Source organism: Tachypleus tridentatus, chromosome 13, assembly GCF_004210375.1.
Source record: "Tachypleus tridentatus isolate NWPU-2018 chromosome 13, ASM421037v1, whole genome shotgun sequence".
Classification (NCBI taxonomy): domain Eukaryota; kingdom Metazoa; phylum Arthropoda; class Merostomata; order Xiphosura; family Limulidae; genus Tachypleus; species Tachypleus tridentatus.
The window spans coordinates 226,650,541-226,676,691 of record NC_134837.1 but is presented as its reverse complement, the minus strand read 5'-3'; the positions used below and the strand labels follow the sequence as shown (position 1 = coordinate 226,676,691).

The following is a 26,151-nucleotide window of genomic DNA, read 5'->3' as shown; positions in this document are numbered from 1 at the left end:
AAGGAAACACGGATGGCTACAGCCTCCAAGGGTGTGGTCAATGACAGGGACCAGGTGGGCATATGCTGATCAACCAGCAATGCAACTCCCCCATGTCCCTATCCTACACATAGCCTGTCATTCCCGTATAATGAATAGTGGCAGATAGTATCTGTATTTGTTGGCTGTAAAAATGTTTCCTGCAAAGAAAGACACATGGGATGATAAAAGTGAATCAGATCTTTGATGTCAGTCACATTTGATTGGAAACCTCGACAGTTCCATTGGATTAGTGTGGCCACATATAATTATTTCAGAGGGTAAGATGGTAGAGAGTCCTTCTGCTTACGACCACGTTTTTTATCTTTATTGGATGTGGGTCTATCGCCCTCTATGGATCCTGCTCTAGCTCTAATGGTCAGGACTGAATTTATCGGTACATGTACAAATGATTGAGGGTGCAGATGAGTTGTTTGTTTAATTTTTGGGGTATCAAGAGAGGGAGACCTCATGGAAATATCTTAACTTGAAGACGGTGAAGTTCGGCAATGACTGAAAGGTGTGGTCAGGAATGAGATGGAAGGAGACACTGATTCATGAACTGTGTTGATTTTGGGAAGTGTTTCATTAAGGTTTGCTGGTGAAGATTGTGTAGAGGATAGGGTAAGGTCTGTTTGAACTCCTACTGTAGTAGTAGAATGGGTTACAGCAGCATAAATTCTGGATGAAATAGGTAATAATTTTCAAGCCTCTGTGTACGTGAGATTGTTAACTGTCTTGAGACGTTGTACTTCTTTTTCTTCTACCTATTTAGGGCAAAGGGTAAAATAAGAAGGATGCAGACCATTACAGTTTATACAATGCGGTTCAAGTTGGCATTCGATAGCATTATGGTCTTTACCACCACAACAGGCACAGGTCAAGGAACCATGGCAAGATTGTTTTGAATGACCAAATCGTTGACAATGGAAACATCGTACAGAATTTGGAATGTAAGGTCGCACCTTACAATTCAGATATCCTGCTTTTATTGTGGTGGGAGGACGTAAATGTCAGTATTAGAACATCTGTTGGTTCCAGAATTCCATCTTATTGAGTGAAGATTTGGCGTATTGCTGTGACACCTTGAATGGTGAGGCCTGCGAAAATCTCCAATTCTGGGACAGTCCTTAAATCTCTTTCAACTATGACTCCTCTGGAAGTATTCAAAGTGGAATGAAGAGTAACTTCAATGGGTATGTCCCCCAAGGCCTTTGATGCCAGGAGGAGTTTGGAATGCTGTGATGAAGATGTTTCCACTAAGATCTCTCCCAAATGTAGCTTTTTTACCAATTTAGGGGAGCCAGCAAGCCCTTCTAAGCCCTTCTGAATAAAAAATGGGGAGATCTGCCCTAGAGGTTTGTCACTTAAGGAATGCAAAATTAGGAATTGCGGGACAGATTCAAGTGGTGAGTTAGGCTGTACAGATTCATCAGTGCGTGGTCATTTTCCAGTAGCCGGATTTTTCTCAATGGTTTCATGTTGTGTTATTTTTTTCGTTTTAGGAGTATCCATAATGAATAGAAAATTTTTTTGGTGCCCACTGACCCCATCCACCATGGAGCCCTACAAGGGGATGTACTACAGTGCCTGAAGGGCAATGCAGCGACGCCAGGGTTTCATGAGCACTACCCGAACACCAGTGTCAGACACAATGTCCACAACATCCATTGTGGACGTCCTATGCTGATACTCAGTTGACCCTTGCCCAAATGGACTAGCCGAGTGATCCTGGGGGGCCACCCCAAGACTGCCCATTTACAGCAATTCAGTGGTGTGTTGGAGTTGGACCCCTCAACCAGCAGGATTCTCTCCTCCCCTTCATGGGTTACCACACACGGCAAACACACAGGTGAATGTTTAGATCCCAGAGGAGGTAAACTGTAAAAACAGAACCTTCTCTAGGAGGTCCCCTCACCATGTACAGGAATCCACATCGAGGGGAACAGATCGGAAGAAAGAACTTGCAGGATCCAAGGATCACCAGCAAAGCAAAAATATAAGTACGGGTAGACTCATCAAAACAATTGGGGTCATGTTGAAAAACCTCAGTGAATAGGTGAAGGGTATAGATATAGCAAAAGAGTAAAAAAAATAACATAAAAATCAGAAGATTGCAGGAAAGAAAGAAACAATAAAGAGAAAGAGGAAAGCCTCAAACAGATTCAAAGAACAGAAAAAGTGAAATACCAAAAGATATAGCAAAGGAATAACAATGAGAAAGAGGGCAAGAAGGATGATAACCAATGTGAAAGTAGGACAGAAGAAGGTACACAAAGTAATGCAATCCAACAGACATTACAATATCAGGTAAAACAGACAGAAAATTACATAATTGAGCAATGAGCAAACAGAAAAGGATAACGTACATTTTCTTCACCTGATAAAGAAGAGCCAAACATAAAGGTTTGATGTAAAAGAGCTGGCCAAAGTCATCCATAGGTGAGGTAGACTCTACAGAAGGCAATGAAATAGAATGACATGGGGATTTGAACTGGGGAAGAAGTAGGCATAAAGGTTCCAACCACCTGATGCATGATAATGGTAATATCATGTTTGAAAACATAACAAGTAAATATGTTGTCAAACCATGGCTCAACACAACCCTACAGGATAATGGTAATTTTATAAAGTCCACCATAATCTGAACATCCAAACACAGAATGAAGTCCGAGACCTGTCACATGCTATGTATTGCTCTAATAAATGAACTACAGAGATAACTACTGAACATCTGCTCCATAAACAGATAATATGCCTCTGGTTGCTTTTGATATAATTGGAAAAAATACCTTAAGAGGAATGACTGGAACTCTGATTATATTTTGATATTATTTATTTGTTTATATTTTATTTTTAATCATTGTTTGAAGTAACACAAAGAAATGTTGCAGTTAGAAAAATCAAAAATCAGGTGAATAGAACCAAAGAGCAATTAAGACAAAAGTAAAGTAGCATTTAATAGTGAAAAGTAGTGCATCAGAGTAACAAAAAAACAAAGGAAAAAACAAAAACATCTGCACATGAAAAGTGCCAGGGAAAGAAAGAATTTATGATCATATGCTAGTGCTACAAGGATTACTGTGCACAAAAGTTGTGTTGCCCTCCTACTGATAGAAAGCTAATACATTATGATAATCATGTCATAGGAATGTGTAATATGTGAATATTAGTGTTTCTTTTATTTCCTGCTAAATATCAGTTGATATTTTCCTAATAACTGTTAGTATTTAGAACAAACTTTGGATATACTTTCCAGAAAAGTTACGTAATTGATGGCAACATAGAGTTGTCATCATTAAATAAGTATAATGTTCTAACACACCAAGAGCAACTAAATTTAAATTGAGTTTGAGAGTAAAAATGTTTTGACTGTATGAGTAGCGATTAATCATACTGCATTTATCACCTTACCAACTACATCATACAAATTTTTTTCTATAATTTTCTACATAGTAATAAACACAATTAGATGCTTAAGATATCTTTAACATAAAATTAGGCAACTTTTACAATTACATTTTGATAGAAAGTCTCTTACCTTTGCCAATCTTTGAAGTGCATAGGTATTTCCACGCACCACTCGTCTATCAAACATAAGATTTCCATATTGAATTTTTCCATCTTCACTGTGAGAAAATTAAAAAGTTCTTTGAAATATACTTTTGCAGTTCAAAATTAATCACAACAGACAGCTTTTAAGGCATAAAATTGAAAAACACTCTATAGCCAATATTTATAAATATTAACTGTTTAGAAATAAATGAGTTATTTGATTATATAACATTGTAACTTTACACTTTTTTACAGTTCATGATGTTGAACAAAACATGTAGGTTCAAGAATGACAGACATGAAATAAAAGCCCTGTAACCCAAGTACTTTTGGAAGTGGACTTTTCTTCATCAGGGTTAAACTTCAATTGAAAAAGAAAGGTCCACCTTTCAAAAGCACTCAGATTATAGTGTTTTTATTTTATCTCTACTTTTTATCATGATACTCATAATAACCTCAAATTGAAAATAATTACTTAAAAAAAAAATCATTTAAAACCATTAGAGTATAACTTAATTTGTTTGTTTAGAACAATTCAAAGTAAAATATTACAAAACTTACTTTTCATGTTTTTTTTCCTTATAAGGTTTTTTAGGGGAGTAAAAGGGCTTGTAAATGGGTCTGGGTGGGCTTGAGAATTGGTATGTACCACCAAATGTTGATGGTATGATTGTTTCCATACTGAATTCGATGTAGGTAAATAGAAATTCTGCAAAGTGACAATATAAAACAGAGACAGTGAGAAAGAACATTAATAATGAAGTAAACACACACATAGAAAAAAATGTATCCCTCAAAAACATGTTTCAAATACACATCAGTTTCAACCTTGGTTCACAACAGAACAAACATGGTAAACAAATCTAAACTAAGGCTCTTCAGCCTATTTAAGGTTATCCCTCATCTACAAAATATGCACCTGTTCTTCCCAGAGTTAAAATGAGTCCTTAAGTTAATAATTAACTTTATATTTCCAGCCTTCTCATTTCAATACTCAAATGTACAAACCAACAGAAGACTTTCTAAAACTCTAAAGATATTGCATATCAAAATAAAACTCCTCTTATTCCTCTCAGCTCCTGGAGAATAAAATAAACAGCTCCAAACTGTTATATTTATTGCTTAAATGATTTAAACCAGGTATTATTCTAGTTCTTCAATTTTCCAGTATTTAAATACTCTTTTTGTAGTAGTGTACTGACTGTAACTGAAAATTATGCCATACTAAAGGTACAATACTAATTGTGCGACTTTAAACATATTCGTCAATCAAGTTCCTAGAATTCTATAAATAGAACTTTCCTAAAACTATTCACTCTTTTACTGCAGCTAAAGTTTGGCAAATATATTTAACCTTAAAGACCAGATTTCATCGAAAATGGCCTTATTATGATGATAAATGTAATATTTCATTCCCTACCATTTACAATTACAATGTCATAATTTAACACAAAGTTATTTACAAAACAAATTTCATTTGAAATTTATAACTGGTAGTTTTAAATAACTTAAGGAAATGTTATTACTGTTCAGCCCAGGCAGATAAAAAATTCAGCGTTGATCTTTTATTAGTTTTTAAGTATATCAACTCTTCAAACGAGTCTCACAAAATAGAAACTTCTAGATTTAAGAGAACGCATCATTGCTTACAAACGGTTGTTAGGGCAACGTACACCATGTGAACACCTTTTGCCGCTCAAAAGATTAAATATAAATTATTAAAAAATACTTATAAAGCAGTGGTGATAAAATTACAAACGATTCCTAGTAACCAGTTGCAAGATATATTATGTTTGCTATTTTGGTACAAATTTTAAATAATGTCGATCAACCATATACATCACTTTATTGTTGGCCTAACATGGCCAGGGGAGTTAAGGCGTTCGACTCATAATCTGAGGGTCGCGGGTTCGAATCCTAGTCGCACCGAATATGCTCGCCCTTTCAGCCGTGGGGGCGTTATAAAGTTATGGTCAATCACACTATTCGTTGGTAAAAGAGTAGTCCAACAGTTGACGGTGGATGGTGATAGCCCTCAAGTAGCTTTACACGAAATTCAAAACAAATAAACAAACTTTATTTTTCTACACATTTTAAATAGTTTCGACCAATTAGTTATAAAATATATTTTATTCCTAGTGTTGCAACTTCCACATTTAACGCTGCCTAGAAATATAAATATTATACAATATTATATTATATTTCGAAACAAAACAGCGACTACTGCATATATAGTCTCTTGTAAATGTATTCAACTCTCTAAGTCAGTATTTGCTAAAAGCATATTTGACTACTTCCCTTTCCCCCTCCTTACAACTAATTTTAAGGCACTTCGATTTGATGATACCAGCCACCCTATGACCATGATCGGGAAGTGTATTACTATATGATATGTTTGCACCATCCATTTTTCCCTTAATCCTGACAAGCTTTCCAGTCCCTGGGAATGAGAAACATCTGCATAACATGATGTTGCTACCACAATGCTTAACATTTAAGATCCTGCTGTATTGGGCTTTCACAAAATGTAACGCTTTTAATTTAGACCAAAAGACTCAATTTTTGTCTCGTCTGACCATCAAACCTTCTGCCATGTCTCCAGCGTTATTTTCATGCTTTCTTTGGAAATTTAGAGAGGATTTAAAATTATTATTTCTCAATAATGGCTTCTTTCTTGTTACTTTTGTGTAGGAACTGAAATATTCCTACTGATTCCCATCTCAGACCAGTAGCGGATTTTAGGTTGTGTGGGACCAGGGGCTAATACTTTTTGTAAGCCCTATATTCCATGCAATTTTACAAATACTAAAATTATCAATGGGCCCCTATTCAGAAAATAAGCTTTGGGGCTGAGTTCCCTCTAGCTCCTACCTACAGTTACAACAGAAAGTGTTCGTACCCCTCGTCTCGAGTGGTTATTTGCTCATAACTTAAAAAGTATCACGATTAGACTAATAGAAGTACGATATATTATAAATATTATACTAATACATAAGTACATATTTTTATGTAAATTAAACGACAAATAAACTGTTTACAAATAAATAACCAAAAATAGGAGGAACAGTAAGTGTTCGTACATTTCAGAACGTATGAAAAAACTGATATTCCCGGAAATATTTTGTTTGGTTTGGCGAATAAACTACATTATACCATTCCAGAACTAGACACTGGGTTCATAATTATTGGAATTTAGCCAACAAAAAATGTACTTCCGACAATTTAGTGCCGTCTCCGTCATTATCTGCTTGGTCATCATGGCGAACAGGAAGCAACTGCCCAGTGATTTAAAACACTGAATTATTATAAAATACAAATTTCGTGTGTCTCTTTCTGGTATTGCTACACAACTTAATGTGCCGAAATCTACTGTTCAAAGCATAACTGCCAAGTATAAGCTTACAGGATCAACTGCTAACCTCCCTTGTTTCGGACACCCCACCAAAAATCCAGAGAGAACCAAAAGGAAGGTTCTCAGAGAAGTTAGTAGGAACCCTCGTTTAACACGTAATGACATATAGAAACAGGTAAGGTAAACTGGGGTTAAAGTGAGCACCTCTACAGTTACGAACATGTTACACTCTTCTGGGTTCAAAGCATGCCGTTCTTGTACAATTCCATATTCAAAGCCTATTCATTTAGAAGCACTATTGAGGTATTCAAGAAAGCATGTAGATAAACTCTTTACCTATTTGAAAAGTATTCTTTGGTCAGACGACACTAAAATCGAGCTTTCGGCCACAATGATGTTCACTATATTTTCCGTAAGAAGGGGGAACGAAATCTTCCAAAGAACACCGTCCTTACAGTTAAACACGGTGGTGGCTCGATCATGCTATGGGGTTCCTTCAGCTCTTCTAGTGCAGACAGCCTTCACCGTCTCAACAGAATCATGAAAAAAGAAGAAATATGTTGATATATTAGGCACTTATATCAAGAATGATGCTCGGAACTTGCGACTTGGATGTCGTTGGATCTTCCAGCACAACAATGATCCTAAGCACACATCGAAATATGTGCAATCCTGGTTGGAGAGGAACCATATAAGCGTTCTGGTGTGGCCATTGCAGTCACCCGGTCTCAACCCAATTGGCAACGTTTGGCATGAGTTGAAGACTAGGGTTTATCAGCGTCATCCGAAAATCTTGCAAGAGTTGGAGGCCTTCTGTAAAGAATAATGGAAGAAAATACCAGTCGTGTACTGTCAAACGATTATGGAGGGCTATCAGGAGAGATTGCGCCAAGTAATTCACCTGAAAGGCTACACAACTGGCTATTAAATTAGAAGCACGAACACTTTCTGCCCCACCTATGTTTGGTTATTTGTTTATAAACAGCTTATTTGTTGTTCAATTTACATAAAAATTTATGTAAATGTGTGTTAGTATAATATTTATAATATACTATACTTTCATTATCCTAATCATGATAATTTTAAGTTATGAGAAAAACTACTTACTTACTTAGGGCTAACAACCTACTCACTTAAATACTTGTTGAAGAATCCGCAAGCGATTGCGGCCCTATGTTCCTAGATGGAATCTAATGGTGATAACTAACTAACTAACTAAATATTTTATTAACCTTATCCATGTAGAAGGTTCATTTAAAAAATGAAAACACAAGCTCTGAGCGTATATGGATGGTTGTAATGAGTGTGAAAAGCAACATTATCGTATTGAAACTTTAAAACCGGACCTAGATATTACTAAATTTACATCTGGAAAAATTATTGTAAAAAAATGGAAAAAACATAAGTAGATTCTAATGGTCAAAGATATACGTTTGTGTCCATTAAATTTCATGTCACTCAAGTGAGTAGAAACCAGTAGAGCAGTCTGATTCTCATTTCATTCCCAGTAGAACCGAAAATGTTTGTCTAGCAACCAGGTGGTTGTGAAGATAATTTTTCTGGATTGAACAGTAAGCTGTGTTCGCCATTTTCACTGGAATGGGAAAAGAAAACAGCACAATTTTAGTATTGGTTAAGTGGAATTCTAATGAAACCTGAGGATAAAAAACCGGCAGGATTTTGCTTCGGGTACATCTTCCAAAGTTAAATATAATGTGAGCACACATGAAGTCTATAAAAAGGTTGCTTGACCAAGATAATCCATTAACTGTTCTGTTTCTAAGGGTAGTTTTAAAGAATAGAACAGCTGTAACGATATGGTAATGACTTTTCTTACAAACCACACACCTGACTGACTTTCTGACCAAGTGGAATTCATGTCTATACGTTTTAAATCTGAACTTTTGTGATTTTAGACCAAAATGCATACTCTTCAAACCATTCTGACTGTCTTGTTATTAAAGTATTCTGGTTGCCATTTCAGTATAAACTGTCATCTAAAGAAGTATCTACGATGGTCAACACTGCCCTCTGTATTTTCTGTTTGGTAAGAAACAGTAGATCAGCATCGACCAAAGGTTTCTAAGACTGGCTTGACTTACAGTTCAGTACAACCCATGAATGAAGTTGTATTTCTGGATTATGCATCAAAATACTGAATCTTTTTGTATTGGATGAGGAGTCTCACAAGAATGAACATCCCCATTTGAAATTAGATTTATCCACAAAGCACCAGTCATAGTAAAGAGTGCTGCTAACAACCATGGAACAATGCACCTTCATTCAAAATCAAAGTAGTGGTGAAAGTAAGGTCAGGAATTCAGTAGCTTAATAACTTGATAAACTTGGGCATCTTAATTAATTAAAAAGTTAAAGTTTTAATTAGCACTGTAAAATACAAGAGAACCACTGGCTAGTCAAAAAAATAGACTAGCCATGGCCAAAACTTTAATTTAAAATAAACTTTCAGGTTCAAATGTAAAGTTGGATAAGTTTTAACTGGTTCAAAGTTTAGCCAAATTTGGAGATTAAGAGGAAGGTCATAAAATATAGTTACAATATTGCCTCCAGGTGTTGCTCAGATGACATTTCTGTGGGCTTTGTTTTGACTCATGCATCTTTTTGCCCATAAAACATATATCATAAAAACCCGAAAATTTACTGATTCACAGTCTTCTGCAAGTTCTCCAATTAATAGAATATCTGTGGTCTTCCTACCCTCTGTTATCCTTGCCGAAAAATAAAACAAAATGCATACTCTTCAAACCTACCTTATTGTAATTTTATCAAGCGGTTTTTACATAGATAGTGTCCAGTTGCAGAAGGAAGGAAAGGGGTCAAGATTGTAATATGCTGGTGCACTCCTAAGCTGACCCAGGTCGATTTATATTGATCAACACCATTTAGTATTAGCTTGTACAAGCACTTTCATTGTTTACCTTTAAAGACTTTCGTCTATTTACAAGCTATGTATTACAAAGTTTTACCACTTGAGTGTTACTTTCTGCATACTCTAACAAACACAGCCTGTAATCTTCATTCTTGAATACTATATCTTGCAATGAAACAGTATTAAAAATATTCTGTAAAGCTATTTGCTTATTAGAAAATTTCAGTAAGCAGGCCTGAAAACATTTCTACCACAACTGCATAAAACATTGGGTTCGCAAAATGTATGTACTTGTTACTATATCTAAGCCAGTGTTTGCGAATTTAATATACTACTTACAAATCATAATGAAAAGGAAAGAGAAATACCACTATTTTCGTAAATTTAACATAGCAAGCATACAGAAAGACAAAACTAATTGTATACGGAGTCTTAACTCTTAAAAGTAAGACAAAACAAAAGTAAAAAGAGAGTAAAGTCAATTGAAACTATTGAAGTTTTTGTTGTACTAGAAATGTTTCGTGAAATAAGTATTGACTAGTAAAATATCAATGAATTAAAACTTCTTAACTGAAAGTATATTTAAGATTAAAATTCATTCTTTTACAACTGAATCTCAAGAAGCACTCAGAGAAAACACGTTTTCCCTTGTAGCCCGGCATGGCCAAGCGTGCTAAGGCGTTTCACTCGTAATCTGAGGGTCGCGGGTTCGAATCCCGATCACACCAAAGATGCTCGCACTTTCAGCCGTAGAGGCGTTATAATGTTACGGTCAATCCCACTATTCGTTGGGAAGAGAGTAGCCCAAGAGTTGGCGGTGGGTGGTGATGAATAGCTGCTTTTTCTCTTGTCTTACACCGCTAAATTAGGGATGGATATCGGAGACAGCACTCATGTAGTTTTGGGCGAAATTCAAAACAAACAAACAATCAAGTTATCATGTGATTTAGTACATCAGAAACTTTTCCATGTTGCTCAGAAAGTAAGAGTTACATTGTCTTTTTAATGGTTGATTTTTCAATTACATGATAATCCTATGTTAATAAGTCAATTGAGTATTAAGCACAAAAATGTAGAGCTCACATCACAAATGAAATACTATGTGATAGCTCAGATAGCAAGGTATACCAAATCTTTTAGTCAGTAATCATGCATTTCAGAGACTGATCTAACTATTAATTGTCAGTCAGTTTCACCTATATCGATCAGGAAACCGGTATCAGTATTTTGTCATCTGATTTTTCATGGATCTACAGAAAAGTCTTTCCAGCTCTTTCTCCTTCATAGCATGAATTGGGATAAGTTGATGTACGATCCTTGTTCTCAGAGTTATCTTCAAACTCATGGTTAAAACATGGCATCAAAAATTCATTTGTGATGTTGAAATGCAGTTTCTTAGCGTTCTTTCACTGCTTTGCATATACTGTAATTCATATGTCAGAAAATGAGGTATGGAACAGTCTATGTTGCTCTAAGTTGCTTTTAAGCTGCTTGCACATGCTATAATCAGACACAATCACCACCAGAACATCTATTATTTTGCTGTTTAATCATAATATTATGTTGTTGAATAACGTATTCACTTTCATAATCTGTCTTTGTTTTATAAAGACTATTCCCATCATACAGTACCTGCATTCAGGAACTATGTGTGAGCATCTAACTAGTGTATATGATTATGTGTTATGCTCTTTCATTCAGTTGTAATAACACTGTTCTGATACTTTGTCACCGACTTTTGTGTTGAACAAGAACTCTCTACATTGTCATAAATTGATTTGAATTGGATTATCAGTTAAAGCAAAATTTAAAAATCGAAATGATTTCACATTTCTCACTCCATCTAATTGCATCTTTAATGCTAAACAAAATCTTAGGCTAATTATTAATTATTCCTGTTTGACTTGCCTTTTACTAGAAACCAGATACAAAGCATTAAACTCAGAGAAAAATTTTAACGCGTGCAGACATTCACCGCTTTCTGGTGAAAGAAATGTATGATCACACATTACCACAACCACTTGTGTAAAATTACCACAGAACCTAGTACATCTTCTCTCTTTCTGAATAACAATTGTAAAGATGACGAACTACTGTTGAAAAGCTGTACGATTTGTCCTTCAACATAACACTGTATTGCATTACTGATGAACGTTTTAGTGATTTAAATAATTAATGAAATCAGTGCAGTTAATGCATTGTTGGATCTACAGTATCTCTTAAAAATTAGTTATATATTATATTGTCAATTTTGAACTGACCCATTCCAATATATATACATACACACATTCATAAATCCCCAGAACATCGATTTTATTTATATTTTTCACATGTTGATTTCATTTGTACCTCAAAGAGTCTGAAGTTTCTAGACACCGAACATCATACAATGCTTTGGGGTAGTAAAATAGTTCGTTTATAACAAAGCTTCTTTAATGCTTTTACTCTTCTTCATATTCACCTATTCTTCGTTCCACATTACATTAGAACTAGGAAATTCGTATCTACTCCCCACTCTCTTATCAAAAATGCAACTGTTTACCACAAAACGTCTTAACTCATTAGCATTTTTTGTAATCAGTTTGTTTGTTTTGAATTTCGCGCAAAGCTACTCGAGGACTATCTGCGCTAGCCGTTCCTAATTTAGCAGTGTAACACTAGATGGAAGGCAGCTAGTCATCACCACCCACCGCCAACTCTTGGGCTACTCTTTTACCAACGAATAGTGGGATTAATCGTAACATTATAACGCCCCCACGGCTGAAAGGGCGAGCATGTTTGGTGTGACCGGGATTCGAACCCGCGACCCTCGAATTACGAGTCAAACGCCTTAACACGCTTGGCGATGCCGGGCCTTGTAATCAGTAAATGAAATGCAAGTAAATGATTATCGTACAGCATTTGAACCAGTAACTTCAACAGTCTCTCGGATGTATTTGTGTGGTATTGATGCATCACCCAAGTGACATTGGCCATTATTTGAACTGTGAGATGTTTTCAGTGATGAGTGAAATATTTTTCTGCTATTTTTCAGTTTATTTTTATATTTGACGCGCAATAACTCTACTATTTCATTCTTCATTTTAATTTCGGGAAGAAAGTCTACTGTTTTAAAATACTCTGGTTTCAAAGTTGTTGTATCTTTCTTTATTTGTTAATGGGTTCATGAATATCTTAGACCAGTTACAACTATTCGAAATCAAATCAGTATATTTTCACTGTGAAAGATAATACAATGAAATGATCATTAAAACTTTATTTGTCGAAATATATTTCTATAACGTTATTAACCTATAATAATAATTTATTTCTGCAAATCTAATTTCAAATTTAAGTGTTATTTTGATAATTCTGGTAGATGGCAACATAACGTATCTGATGAGGTAATGCAATTTAGATATGGAAGTTATCGCATCAACATTGAGTGAAAAATTATTCTTAGTTATTTTGTTTGCGCTTATATAAATTAAAAATTGATTTTTAATGAAAATAAATATTTTCAATGTAAAATTCGGTAAGAATGGTAAAATCTAAGTTTAAATGGATGGGGGACAAAGACATTATTATTAAGAATTGTTCTTCGTCGCTTTCGATTTTAAATACAACCCAAGCATTGACAATGGAACGAGATCTAGATTGTGCTACCGAGGATAATGGACATTTTTTAGACGATGAAGGTTTATGCTTAGAAGATACTTCCGATTTACCAACATCACTAATTATAACTAATATTGATCAAAGGGTGTTCTCAGATCAACAATTAAAGGTATAATAATTTTAATAAACATACATAATTAAATCACAATTATAATTTCTATATCAAAACTTATAACGTTAAATATTCAGAATAATAAATTTGATGCTTGATAACTTGCATCTTAAGAACAGGTTAGCATAATTACAATGTAACAACATGATATTGTTGATTTTCGTACTTGGTTGTGAGAATGGTAAGAAAAGAAGGCATTAATATAAAGTTTAGCAGTGTAAGAGTCATTTTTGGTTAAGGCAGCTTTATTTTTCCAACAAGGTGGGTTGGGTTTTTGAATGGGTTGTTTTCAGATATAGGAGATGCAGTTAGTTTAAGCCTGGGTAGGCTTGATAAATTTTTGAATGATAATGGCTGGCTTTAAGAATTTTAATTTTGGTGTAGTATTTAGAATATTGGATGATGTATATATATATAATTTTTATGTGCACCCATGCAAAGAAAATTGGGAACTTTAAGGACTGATAAGGCTCATGGCCCAGATAATATTTCTTCAAGCATTTTGAAGAAAAGTAAGAATTGGATATGTGAGCCACTTGCTACTCTCTCTTTCTCTCTCTTTTTTTTTTTTTTTTGCAAGTCTTTGAATTGTGGGCAGGTACAAGAGAATTGGAAGTTAACTAATGCCACTTGTTTTTGATGGAGGTAGTCATATTTGCCCCAGTTTTATAGGAATTATTTATTTTACATCAGTTGTGGCAAAAGGTTTGGAAAATAAGATAAAAGATACTTTGCCAAGCCATTTAAGAAAGTTTATAATTTTGTTGGCTAGTCAACATAGTTTTACCAGGGAAAACTGTGCCTTACACATTTTTAACATTCATTGAAAAGGTTACTGCTTATATATAGATGAGTGTATATATTTGATGTATCTGGATTTTCAGAAAGAATTTGATGAGACATTACACAAAGGCTTCTAAAAATATATTTGTGAGTATGGGGATAATTTAGCCATTTGGATAGAAGAATGGCTAGATGGAAGAAAGCAGAGATTTATTATAAATGGAGATCAATTAAACTGGATTAATGTTACAAGTGGGGTACCTCAGGGCTCTGTTTTAGAATCTTTACCTTTTTTTATTTACATCTATGGCATCAATGAAGGAATGGTCAATAAACTACATAAATTTGCTGATGATGTTATAAGACATGGGTGTTGTATGCCTGTGAAGAGGCTACTGCTGATTTACAAAGGAATTTAGATCATTCAGTGAGTTGGACAAATAAATGGCAGATGGATTTTCATTATGATAAATGCTGGATAATGCATGTTAGTTATCATAATTGGGAATAATTTTAACAGTATCATGAAAGAAAAGGAACTTGATGTAATGATGGATTAGTCTCAATCTTTTCAGTGTGGGTTCAGTATAATATACCCGAGTTCATCTACACATTAAGTATTTGCACTATAACTTTTGATACAACATGTGTATCTTTACAATATTTGGTACACTTTTAGTAAATATTACAAATATTTTGTATTAAAAAATCAGTTTTTTATGACATTTTTGTATGTGAAAATAGTCTTTCATTACTAGTCTAAGTGCAAAGTGATTTTTTTATTATTAAAAAACTTCTTCATCCCAAAAGTTGAAATGTTATTTGGGCAATTTATAAAGCCTCATAAATACCTTTCAAATGTTTGTTTTCTATAAGGCTTTATATTTATTTTTTATACTTTAACTATATGGAGTCTGCTACTTGACTAACATTTTAACCATCATGGAAAAGTTAGGAAATAAATATAAATTATGCTTTTTTTCATACTATAATGACTACATATTATAATATGAAAATACAAATGTTTAGCCGAAGTAGCTTAAGTTTCATAACATTATATATTTATTATTTTTTATTATATTGACCTTCCAGTCATGCCTAGCTAACATTACATAACTTGCATTGATGTGATGCACATGCATTCATGTTATGTATCCAGTAATATAAAACTGATCTTTAGTCTTTGTGTTAGCTGCATTTTAGTGGACTAATATTGTGTAATATACAGTCACATTTCAATTAATATACATTACATATATAGGTATATAAATTATTATTCTTTAGAAATAAATTATTACTTATTCTTAAAATATAGACCAATAAATCAAGAGGTAAAGCAAACAATTATCTCTTCTTACTACAACCTTTGTACTCGGTTGCTGCTGAACATAGGTTGCTAAGGCTTTTAAACTTTGCACACAGAGGATATCAAAGATTGTTTTTAGAACTTATACATACAGTTGCATAACTGAAAAATCATAAATAACTACACTGATACTATAGAATTCCACTAATATATTAAGCTTAGTTGCTAAGATGTATTTAAATTAAATGAAACTTTGATCAGACTAAAGACACAACCTACCTCCTTGACATCTTGGATCAAAAGAACATGTTAGACTTTTCACAGATTAAAGTAACTCAGAAAACCATTCTGGGGACATTCAAAGCTGTTGGCTGGTTATTCATATCATATATTGATGTAAGTGTATATAAGGGACCATTTCTAAAAGTGGAAAGAGGTGAACATGACAACTTTATTCAGTTTAATACATAAGCCATATCTTAAAATATGATATGAGGTTCTTATTTTATATTTTAGCTTGTTAATATTGTTAATTTGAGTTCCTGATTTGTACAAAACTATAGACTTAGTATTTTGACATCACAAACATCTTAAATTTATATTTAAATGTGTTCTTTTCATATTTACTTTCAATTTAAGAATTTAACTTGTATATTGTATTAAAATTTGAATTATAATCTACAATTTGATTCCACACTTATTGACATAAATTATAAAATAGCAGTGCAATAAAATTTTGAATGCAAGTGAACAAACATGATGACATGGCCTTTGACCCATAGCCTGTTGCAAAAGGGTCAAGCCATTCAAGAAGTGTGCTGTTGCTAGTGGTAGGGCAAATAGGATTTTAGGCCGTATCTACAGAAATATTGAATGCAAGTCTAAAGAGATTATAATTTCATTGTATAGTTGGAAAGAGTTTTTATTCTTGTTTAGTGTTTCCAAGAAGAATGAGTATTAACATCCTGTCATAAATCTCTTTAACCTCAACATTTTATTAATCTAACTTATTCCACTATGGAATCTTTCTCACTTTTTAGTGGGCATTTACTCCAGGTCTTTGAATGATAAAGGTAGACATCTTGTGTACTTATCTTCTCATCCCCATCTCTCTGGTCTTCTGTCAAATTTTCCAATCGTGCACTCTAATGTGTGGTTAGTCACTGCCAACCATATTCACTACCACAGTTTGTAGATCCATCAGTATATAAACGACTGGCTACTTTTGGCTTCATCCCTACAATAGTGTGTCACTCTCACACATTTCATTTTATAGGATGCTGCTCAAGTGGTTTGGCTGAACAAGTTAGAGAAGTTCTTTATCATCCCAGCATGGTATCTGATACCTTTAGGGGTGTTTTCAGCATTTTTTTTTCAGTTGGGTTTACCTTCATCTCTTCATTTAAGGTCAAAGGAGTTTGTGGATTCCAAAGCCCAATTCTTTGCTTTTCTTCCTGTATATGAGGTTTTATGTATTTTTGGCACCTAGGCTTTCATAGAAATATTTACACCTAGGGGGTTATTGTGTGTTACCTTCAGTGGATGTTGCACAGCCAAAGGAATCTCCCTTGATTTCTTCTAATTGCCTTCCTTCATGTGAATTTTACCTGGTGACTTAACTCTTTCCAGATGGGTCAGAAGTCATAGACCACATCTTCTCATTTGTTGTCTCACATCTAAAATTTTATTGAACTTATGCCATTAATTTTGATATAAAACTGTAGATTATGATTCAGATTTTCATATATGTTATTTACTTTATTCAAAAATAAATATAAAAAAAACCTAAACATTGATTTTTGTGCATCACATTATATGTTGAATACAGCACAGGTTTGTATTAGTTGTTTGTATATAGTTTTGTGCAAATTAGAAATTCGAATTACCAATATTGAAAAGCTATAATAAAATAAGATTCTCCCATCTTTTCTATTTTCTGAGGTATTGCTCATGTACTGAATCAAACAGTGTCTCCACTCACCTCTTTCAGTTTTTGGAAACAGTCCATTATATACACTTCTATATATGACATATAAATAACAAATAAATGAATGTCTTTCTAGTCATTTTTTGAGTCATTTTGAAATATAACATCATCCCATTCTTTTGAGACAAATCTCTGTGTTGGTAAGTTGTTTTTAGTTTCTTTGAAAATTTAATCTTTTTCAGACTCAAATACAACCTTTTTACTAAACTTTAAAGTATTATGGAATTCTATGGTATTTATGTAGTAATTTAGAATTTTTTGTTTATTCAAATATGTTTATTTTGTTTCACATCTTCTAAGAGCAAAATTTCTTGGGCTTAGAAACTGAGTAGACTAGAAGAGGTAGTTGTTTGCATTACTTCTGTAATTACTATTCTAAGAAAAATAAATTTGAAACCTTATTTGTAAATAGTAATGATGTATATACGTGTATAGTGTGTCATAACTGAAATATGACTGCACTTTACAAAATATTAGTTGACTGAAATACAGCCATGATGTATCTTTGAAAAAGTCCGTTTATATTCTTAGATATGGTAACACAAGTGCACGGGCAGTGCAGCATTGTATCTTTTGCTAGTCAGTAATGATTGAAAAGTCAACATAATAAAAATAATAAATATATATAAATGTATAATGTTATATTTAAATTGTTTGGACTAAACATATGCTTTCAAGTTATAATTTGTAGTAATTCTAGAAATAAAGAATAATTTATATTTCCCAGTATTTTGACAATTGCAAGGTTGTAAGATACATATACAGAGATTCTGATTCAGTAGTGAAAGTAACAGATAAAATATAAAGATTTTTCTTTAAAATATTTTGTAATTATCTGCAGGTTATAAAGATTTCACATGTAAAATTTAAAAATTTTATGAAGGATAGAAGTATTCTCATTTTAAAATGAAAACTGCTATGCATGTTGGATAATCAACATTGTGAATGAAAAAGTTTTATAAGAACATTTTGAATTAAAACATCTTAATTCTGAATTCAAAAACCTCATACTTTGTTTTTGAAAGTCTTCTAATGTTTATCAACAACTTGCAAAATTTTGTAAACATGTGTACAGCACCAAACATCATACTATAGTTACAATCAATGATACTTCTGTGGTTGATCTGGGTGAATTTCACCCATAACACTATGTAACAATTTTTTTACTTTTTCTTGTTCCTGGGCAGAAAATGTTATTTCCCAATTGCTTATGCCTAAAGTAAATGGAAAAGACCTATTTTTCTCTTCAAACTTTGCTTTTGTGACCTGGGTAATGAAATTTTCAAATTTACCCATTTTCCAGGGCATTCCAGGTAGATTCAGTGCTGAGGAGCTGATAGAGAATTTTCTCGATCTTACAAAAATTTTCCAGAATATTGTAGAAGCCTCAAAGCTGTGCTGTTCTATAATGGGAATACGTATCCTTCTCTTTCCATGGCTCATTCAGTGCACCTCAAAGAGGAATACAACAGCATCAAGACCTTGCTAGAAGCCTTGAAGTATATTGAGTATGACTGGGAGGTTGTTGGGGACTTCAAAATGATGGCATTCCTGATGGGTCTCCAAGGAGGCTTTGCCAAGTTTCCCTGTTATCTTTGCCTTTGGGACAGCAGGGACACTGCAGCACACTACAACAGGAAGCACTGGCCACAATGGAACAAGTTCTCTGTGGAGAGGCACAATGTCAAGTATGAGCCACTAATGGACCTCCAGAAGGTGTTGTATCCACCAATGCACAGAAACATCGGTGTAATGAAACAATTTGCCACTGCTCTTGAAAAGGAGTCTGCAGCCTTCAAGACTTCTTCCATAAGCTGTCTGAGGCAAAGGTCAAAGCTGGTGTCTTTATTGGACCACAAATAGAAAAGATCCTATAGTACACAGAACCCCCAAAAAACTCAGTAAGAAGGAAAAAAAAGCTTGGGGCAGCTTTGCTGCAGTGGTTTGGGGCTTCTTTGGCAATCACAAGACTTAAAAATTATGTGGAACTCCATTTCCATTTTTAATCATGGGAGACTTTAATGGACACAATCTCCTCTGGGAGATGCCAATATTGATAGGAGGGGTTGCTCCTTAGAGCGTATGCCCTCGGATAACAACCTTTCCCTCTTCAATACTGGTGTTTTTACTTATTTTCATGTACTTAGTCAGACTTTTACTGTTATTGAACTCTCAGTCTGCTCCCCTTCACTTTTCTCTCACATTTCATGAAGGGTTGACAGTAATCCACAGGGCAGTGATCATTTTCCTGTAATTTTGAGAGAGACTGGTTGTAATCGATGCCACTTGTCCAGCGTGCCCTGGTTGAAGTTGGACCAAACCAACTAGCTCTCTTTTACTGCTCTCAAAACTTGATCTTGCTATTGTCTGTTCTTAAGAATAGTTCTTAAGTGTGCAATCCCCCAAAAAAGCTGTAATCATTGTGAAAAGTACCTTGTTTTAGTTCTGAAACAACAACAAAAAACATAACATAATTAGATCAATTTGTATTTTCTATTTTAGGCAAATTTTGAAGATTTGTTTAAAAATTATGAAGAGGATGCAACATTCCAGTATTTCAAGAGCTTTAAAAGAGCTAGAGTTAACTTTCAGAGCCCAGCATCGGCTGCACAGGCAAGAATTCACTGTCATCAGTATCAAATTGGAGAAAACTGTATTAACTGCTACTTTGCTCAGGTATTTGTCCATACTAATCTTAGTATAGGAATATTAATGTTTTATTTGTGAATACATGCAAATTTATCCAAACGTGTAAGAGAGAATTTGAACTTTTATTCTTGGTAAAGATCCACATACAATCACAAATTGTGCTCAAATAAATAATTTCAAAAATATATATATATATATATATATTAAATCTTTATGTATCTGAACTTCTATATCCAATGAAATTGGAAAATAAAATTGTAAAATTAGCTCATAAATGAATGTTAGTTGATTTACATTTTCAAATTACTTCTTAAAGAAGAGGGTATAATAACTAAGCCTTACTGCTTCTGTTACTTTCAGCTGTAAAGAAGCCAATATTATGTGCTGTAATTATGAAGTTGTAAACAACCAACACTGTGCTGTAATTAGTAAGCTATAAATAACCAATAGTATGTGCTGTAATTATATAATTGTAAATAACCAAAAATATATACTCTACTTATAAAGGTTATTTTGAAATGATACAGACATAGCTTACTCTAAGTATTAGTTTTATTCAAATTTCTACAAAACTTTATTTTAAATGTTACAATACACATTGCATTTGTGTTATTATTGTAGGTCTTCTGTGTTGTTGTCATTTCAATTTAATAAATATTTAAATTTTTTACACCAGCAAAGTAGCAGTAAGGAAACTGACCCATCAGATATACATTTACAACCTCCAACTCCAGAGAAACAGTTTCTTATTTCACCACCTGCATCACCTCCTGTTGGTTGGGCACCAGTTGATGAAGCTCATCCTGCCATTAACTATGATATACTCTCTGCCATTGCTGATCTGACACCTGGTATAAATAGCTCCAGTTCAACTCTTCAATTCTTTACAAATGTATTTTTATATGAAACCCAAGGCTCAACTTGAAACCAGATACAATCTGAATTAAAAATTACTTGAAATACATAATATACATAAATTTTTAAACATTGTTATATTTACCTTTATATAAGTAAAGTGACTCATAAAAATACCACAAGAACAGTACAAAGAACAAATTTATATTTAAAATTGGTTCTAAAGTCATAAAAAAATTTGAAATTAAATATTTTAGCATTGGATATACAGTAGAAGTGGATTATAATGAGTTCAATCTCATTTGTGTACCAATTTTGAAATCCTACTGGCTTTATTTGCACAAGTTATAAAAATGTTTTATGATTAATAGTTTTTCAGTTTTGTTCGTAATACAAAACAACAAATAAGTCAACAAATTATGTTTTGATTGTTCGAAGTGTCTGAATTAAATAACTTGTTTAATTGCACAATACTTTCAGGAGGTGTTCATGAACTCCATCCTCCATCTAGCTCTCAACCAGGAATAGTTGTCCATGTCTGTGAAAAGAGGGAAGACCAGACCCAACCCAAATTAAAGATTGTTCAGACACGATGTCCAGAAAGGGTTCCTTCTCTTGAGGAGTTTGACAGCCCATCTCCTCCAAACTCTGCTGATTAAGAAATTTAAACACATTTTGTGTTAGACCAGATTATAGTTCAGTGACTATTTCAAAGTTAGCAAGATTCCAACACTCAATTATACAATCAAACTTCAAAATGTGTTATATTACTTGGATAAAGTTTGTGTAATGAATAAATATAATCATTAAGCAGTAGTGTACTTATTTGGAAAAGAAAACTAAAGTAAATAATTACCTAAAGCTTAATTTTCAAATTTTATGAAGTGTTAATATCATGTAATTTGAGATTCCAAACAATCACAACTATAAATATGAGAATTTATTAAAGTAGAGATATTAGTCCTTAGATGTAAAGCTTGAGTGAACTGTTACTAACCTTCAGTTATTGCAATATTTCTTCAGTTTGTTTATTATATATACATCCATATTTCTACAGTTTGCATTACACCTGTATTTCTGCATAATGTGAAAATGTTGAAAAGGTATCACAACTGATGTTTATCTTTGACACATTGTTTTTACAGAGATTTAACATTTACTAAGAAATTTACAGTGGTAAATGTGTTGTTCTTTTTTTTTAACATGTAGTATTATAAAGTGTTTCTGGTAAAATATCACTTTATATATTGTATAGTGTGATTAGATCTATTGCAACTTCTTTTGAAGATGTTTTATTTGTGTTAGGAAATAAGTTGTGTCTTCTGTTATATGTAGAAGAAAATGCAAAATGGAATGTTTGAAAATATACAAGGCACTTGAAACAGCTCTTGGTGTGTATATTATACATTTTGAGTACAACATTTCATCTCTGAAAGTGAGACACAATCATATACAGTACAGATGACATCTTGTAATTAAATAAATATAACATTCCTACTAAAAGTTGTTTCAAGAACTGTATATATATATGTGTGTGTGTTTAATAAGTTGACACCTCTTAAAATCAAATTGATTTCAAGTATCAGAACGTATCTGGATATTAGGAGGAATGTTTCATTCCTTCATTCATGCTTCATTTTCAAGAGAGAAGATTAAAATGTGTTCCAGTTTTTCAGAAATATGGATTTATCATGAAAGTTGAACTTTAATTGTATTTTGTAAGTAAAGATAAATTTTAATTATCATTGTTATGCATAAACAAAGCAAAATATGTTTCATTTTTAGACTACTGAAGCTTATTGCTGCTTTAAGTCAGTGAATGAAGTTATTCTAAAAGGAGGGGAATTGATATGAATTATTTTTCTCCATATATGTGTTTTATCTGTTATTTGTTGATGAGTTGTTTACTGTAATACAAGTTATGTATTGTTGCCATCTTGGAATGTTAAAAGTTTACTCAGCATGTCTCACTCATTTATTTTGATTTTTATTATAGAGTGACTAAACTACAGTGCTTGGAAGAATTGTTGGTAAAGTGTAAGCATCTGAAAAAGCAGTGGTTACAAGTCTGTATTTTTGTTCTGTGTATAAATATATGAGAAGATTTTAATAAATGTAAATGTTATACAAGTATGAATGTTAATAAAGTGTTGTGTTATATTATTTTGTGTTTGCTTCTTTATATCAAATTTTCTGATATAGGTAATAAACGGTAAGCATCACAATTGAAATGTTTCAAAATTGGGAATTTTAAAGTATTTCAATTACTTACTTGATATACAACAATAAAGTAGTACATTAACTCACACCGTGGAATGACTAATGAAATTTTAAAGTTTGCAGATGACATTAAGAGGATTCTGAGTGGCATCTTTAGAGATATTGATACATTGAAATGTTTCACTGTATAGATCACTTGTAAGACCACATTTAAAATGCTGTGTACAGTTTTGGGCTCCTTTCCTCAACAAGGACATTGAATTGTTGGAGAAGGTTCAGAGAAGAGCCATTAGAATGACATCTGGGATGGTGAGATTGTTCTTTGAGGAGAGACTAATTCTCGTTTAATCTGTAGAGGAGAAGGGTTAGATGGGATTTGATTTAGGTGATTAGGTTTATTAATAGTATTGATAATATAGATCCATCAAACATTTGTGTTTATTAGTGAAAACGTTTTAATAGGACAAGGGAACATGAATTCAAATTTTAGCTGCATAGGAGTCATTTGACAGTTTAGACATTGCTTTTAAAAGAGAGTGGTTGTCTTTTGGAATAATCTGCCATCCTGGGTGGTGGAGGCAGAAAATTTAACCGAGTCCAAAAATAGATTGGATAAATACATAAATAGTAAGAAATGGTTATATCCAGGAGCTGGAAAGAACATCCCTGATGGGCTAATAAGATCCTTTTTGTCCCTTCAAAATTTTGTGAAATTTATGTTTGAAAGTTAATATTGTTTGGTAATAGCTCATATAGTTCAATATAAATAAATGTGATACCATTGTGTTAGGTTTATTATATATTTAAACGCTACATTGTTATTCTTGTCCTTTGAGGATTTTCAAAAATTAGAAGAGTAATAATGGTATTCTAATCACATTATGTTCGCTTTAAATATTAGCAAGATGGAACATCGTAGTCTGAAGTTGACGTTAATGATCATAGACATAGCATGACGTTAGGCTAAGTTAAGTGTCTTGTGTCAGCCTCCGATTCAAGTTAGGTGATATTGAAGCACCCCAGTCTGGATTTTTCCGTGATGCTGTTGCGTTTTATTCCACTACAAAATGAGTGAAACTTAGTATTTTTTTTATCTGTTACAAGATCTTGCACAGCCAAACAAGTGAGCATCATTTTATGTTCGATTGCTGCAGCACAAAGCAAGACAACAAGGCATTTTTAAAGATTTTTTTGGCAAAGTTACCCCCACTGGAACAGCGGTATGTTTGCGGATTCATACTGCTAAAATCCGAGTTTTGATGCCAGTTGTGGGCAGGGCACAAATAGCCCATTGTATAGCTTTGTGCTTAATTCTAAACAAACAAGCAAGCAAATTTCACAGTTTTCTATGAATCGAATTTCAAATACCTTAACAGAAAGTATTTTGTTTACATTATGCCGTCTGTATGTTCGGCTCCGGGTTTTAGGTTGTTGAGGACTTGGGTTTCAAATACATTTTCGAACTCATTCATCCTCTTTAACTATTGATAAAAAATTGTCAAATGCTATTGATAACATTCCGTAACACAAAACACTAATTTATCTTCTTCACCTTTTCAGGGTTGTGCCCTCGAATAGAACGCTAGGAGCATTTTCTATAATTTTAATTTATTCTCTTAATTTGGTCACACGCGCTAACAAACGTTCGTACCATAGTATTTCGTTTCATTCGGTCACGTTTAATCATAAACAATTTCGATATTAAATCACCTGTTATCAACGCATATGCCTAGCGCGTAAAGCGTGCGACTCGTAATCCGAGGGTCGCGGGTTCGCGCCCGCGGTGCGCCAAACATGATCGCCCTCCCAGCCGTGGGAGCTTTAATGTAACGGTCAATCCCACTATTCGTTGGTAAAAGAGTAGCCCGAGAGTTGGTGGTGGGTGGTGATGACTAGCTGCCTTCCCTCTAGTCTTACACTGCTAAATTAGGGACGGCTAGCACAGATAGCTCTCGAGTAGCTTTGTGCGAAATTCCAAAACAAACAAACAAAAACAAATCAACGCATATTTATATACTTTTTAAAAACTTCAATAGTATCAAAATGTTGATGGTAATTTTAACATATGGCACACATGGTTTTATTTCTAACCTAGAAATTTAACGGAGAGAGCCACTTAGGCATACCAACATCATGTATGTATAGCGATCTATTTCGGTTGCAAATCATTTTTATTAAAGTAACGGAACGAGCAATGTATCAGTCTTCTTAGTTTTTAGTGGAAGGAAGTTTGTGTAATTATGTAAAAATGTTAAGTTTATTGATTTTGGCATTGTGAAACCTGTAATTGGTATTGAATTTTGTGTTGTAATTTCATGAGATTTATTTTCTCTACATTTAGTTATGCTGGGCATTGTATATTCTATTACTGGTCGGCTATGTTGTTTATAAATGTTAATAGTGTTTTCTGTGGGTGTTCCTGTGTTTTTGAGTGATAATTTTCTGAGATGGTTTGCTCAGTGCCAAAATTCTGTTTTTAATTATTTCGTCTCCAAGTTGGTTTTGAATCATATGTTAAAACTAAAGAGTTAGCTGATGAATTGCTATCAACAAGATATATTCTGGTAAGGTTTCTACGTAATTTAAGTAATTTTGTGAATGCTTCTTCTTTACGTTATTGAGATTTCGGTTTTTTTACACCAGGGCGAGTCAGCTACATTAGGACCTCTTTATCCATTGCGAATGCTGTTGATAAAGTTTGTTCGTTCGATGTTTTGTTTTGAAATATAATATAATATTTATATTTCTAGGCAGCATTAAATGTGGA

At 33.4% G+C, this 26,151-nt stretch overlaps 2 protein-coding genes across 4 annotated transcripts in view; one reads left to right on the top strand and one right to left on the bottom strand.

The window, feature by feature from the left end:
- Rsph3 (Radial spoke head protein 3) overlaps positions 1–5,253 on the bottom strand; it is a 53,445-nt gene extending 48,192 nt beyond the window's left edge. Inside the window, exons 1-3 of one of the 3 annotated variants that reach the window (XM_076479960.1) lie at positions 5,100–5,253; positions 4,135–4,282; positions 3,560–3,647 (exon numbers count right to left, since the gene is read on the bottom strand). In XM_076479960.1, the coding sequence (XP_076336075.1) occupies positions 3,560–3,647; positions 4,135–4,253 (207 nt within the window). In that variant the 5' untranslated portion in view covers positions 4,254–4,282; positions 5,100–5,253. Of the gene's footprint in view, positions 1–3,559; positions 3,648–4,134; positions 4,283–4,492; positions 4,715–5,099 lie in introns of those variants that run through there. The other 2 variants (XM_076479961.1, XM_076479962.1) reach the window with 2 other exon arrangements.
- A 7,914-nt stretch (positions 5,254–13,167) lies between these two features.
- LOC143241001 (calcipressin-2-like) lies at positions 13,168–23,327 on the top strand. The gene is made up of 4 exons (XM_076484396.1): positions 13,168–13,581; positions 20,163–20,336; positions 20,986–21,160; positions 21,645–23,327. Exons 1-4 carry the CDS (start codon positions 13,336–13,338, stop codon positions 21,821–21,823), a joined length of 774 nt encoding a protein of 257 aa, XP_076340511.1. The 5' UTR covers positions 13,168–13,335; the 3' UTR covers positions 21,824–23,327.
- The last annotated feature ends 2,824 nt before the right edge of the window (positions 23,328–26,151 follow it).

What these genes read in the sequence shown, in the direction of transcription:
- LOC143241001 (XM_076484396.1), top strand. Translation starts at nt 13,336, where the DNA reads ATGGTAAAATCTAAGTTTAAATGGATGGGGGACAAAGACATTATTATT. An exon ending in TCTCAGATCAACAATTAAAG is followed by an intron (nt 13,582 to 20,162) that starts GTATAATAATTT and finishes TTTCTATTTTAG; the next exon opens with GCAAATTTTGAAGATTTGTT. An exon ending in CATTGCTGATCTGACACCTG is followed by an intron (nt 21,161 to 21,644) that starts GTATAAATAGCT and finishes CAATACTTTCAG; the next exon opens with GAGGTGTTCATGAACTCCAT.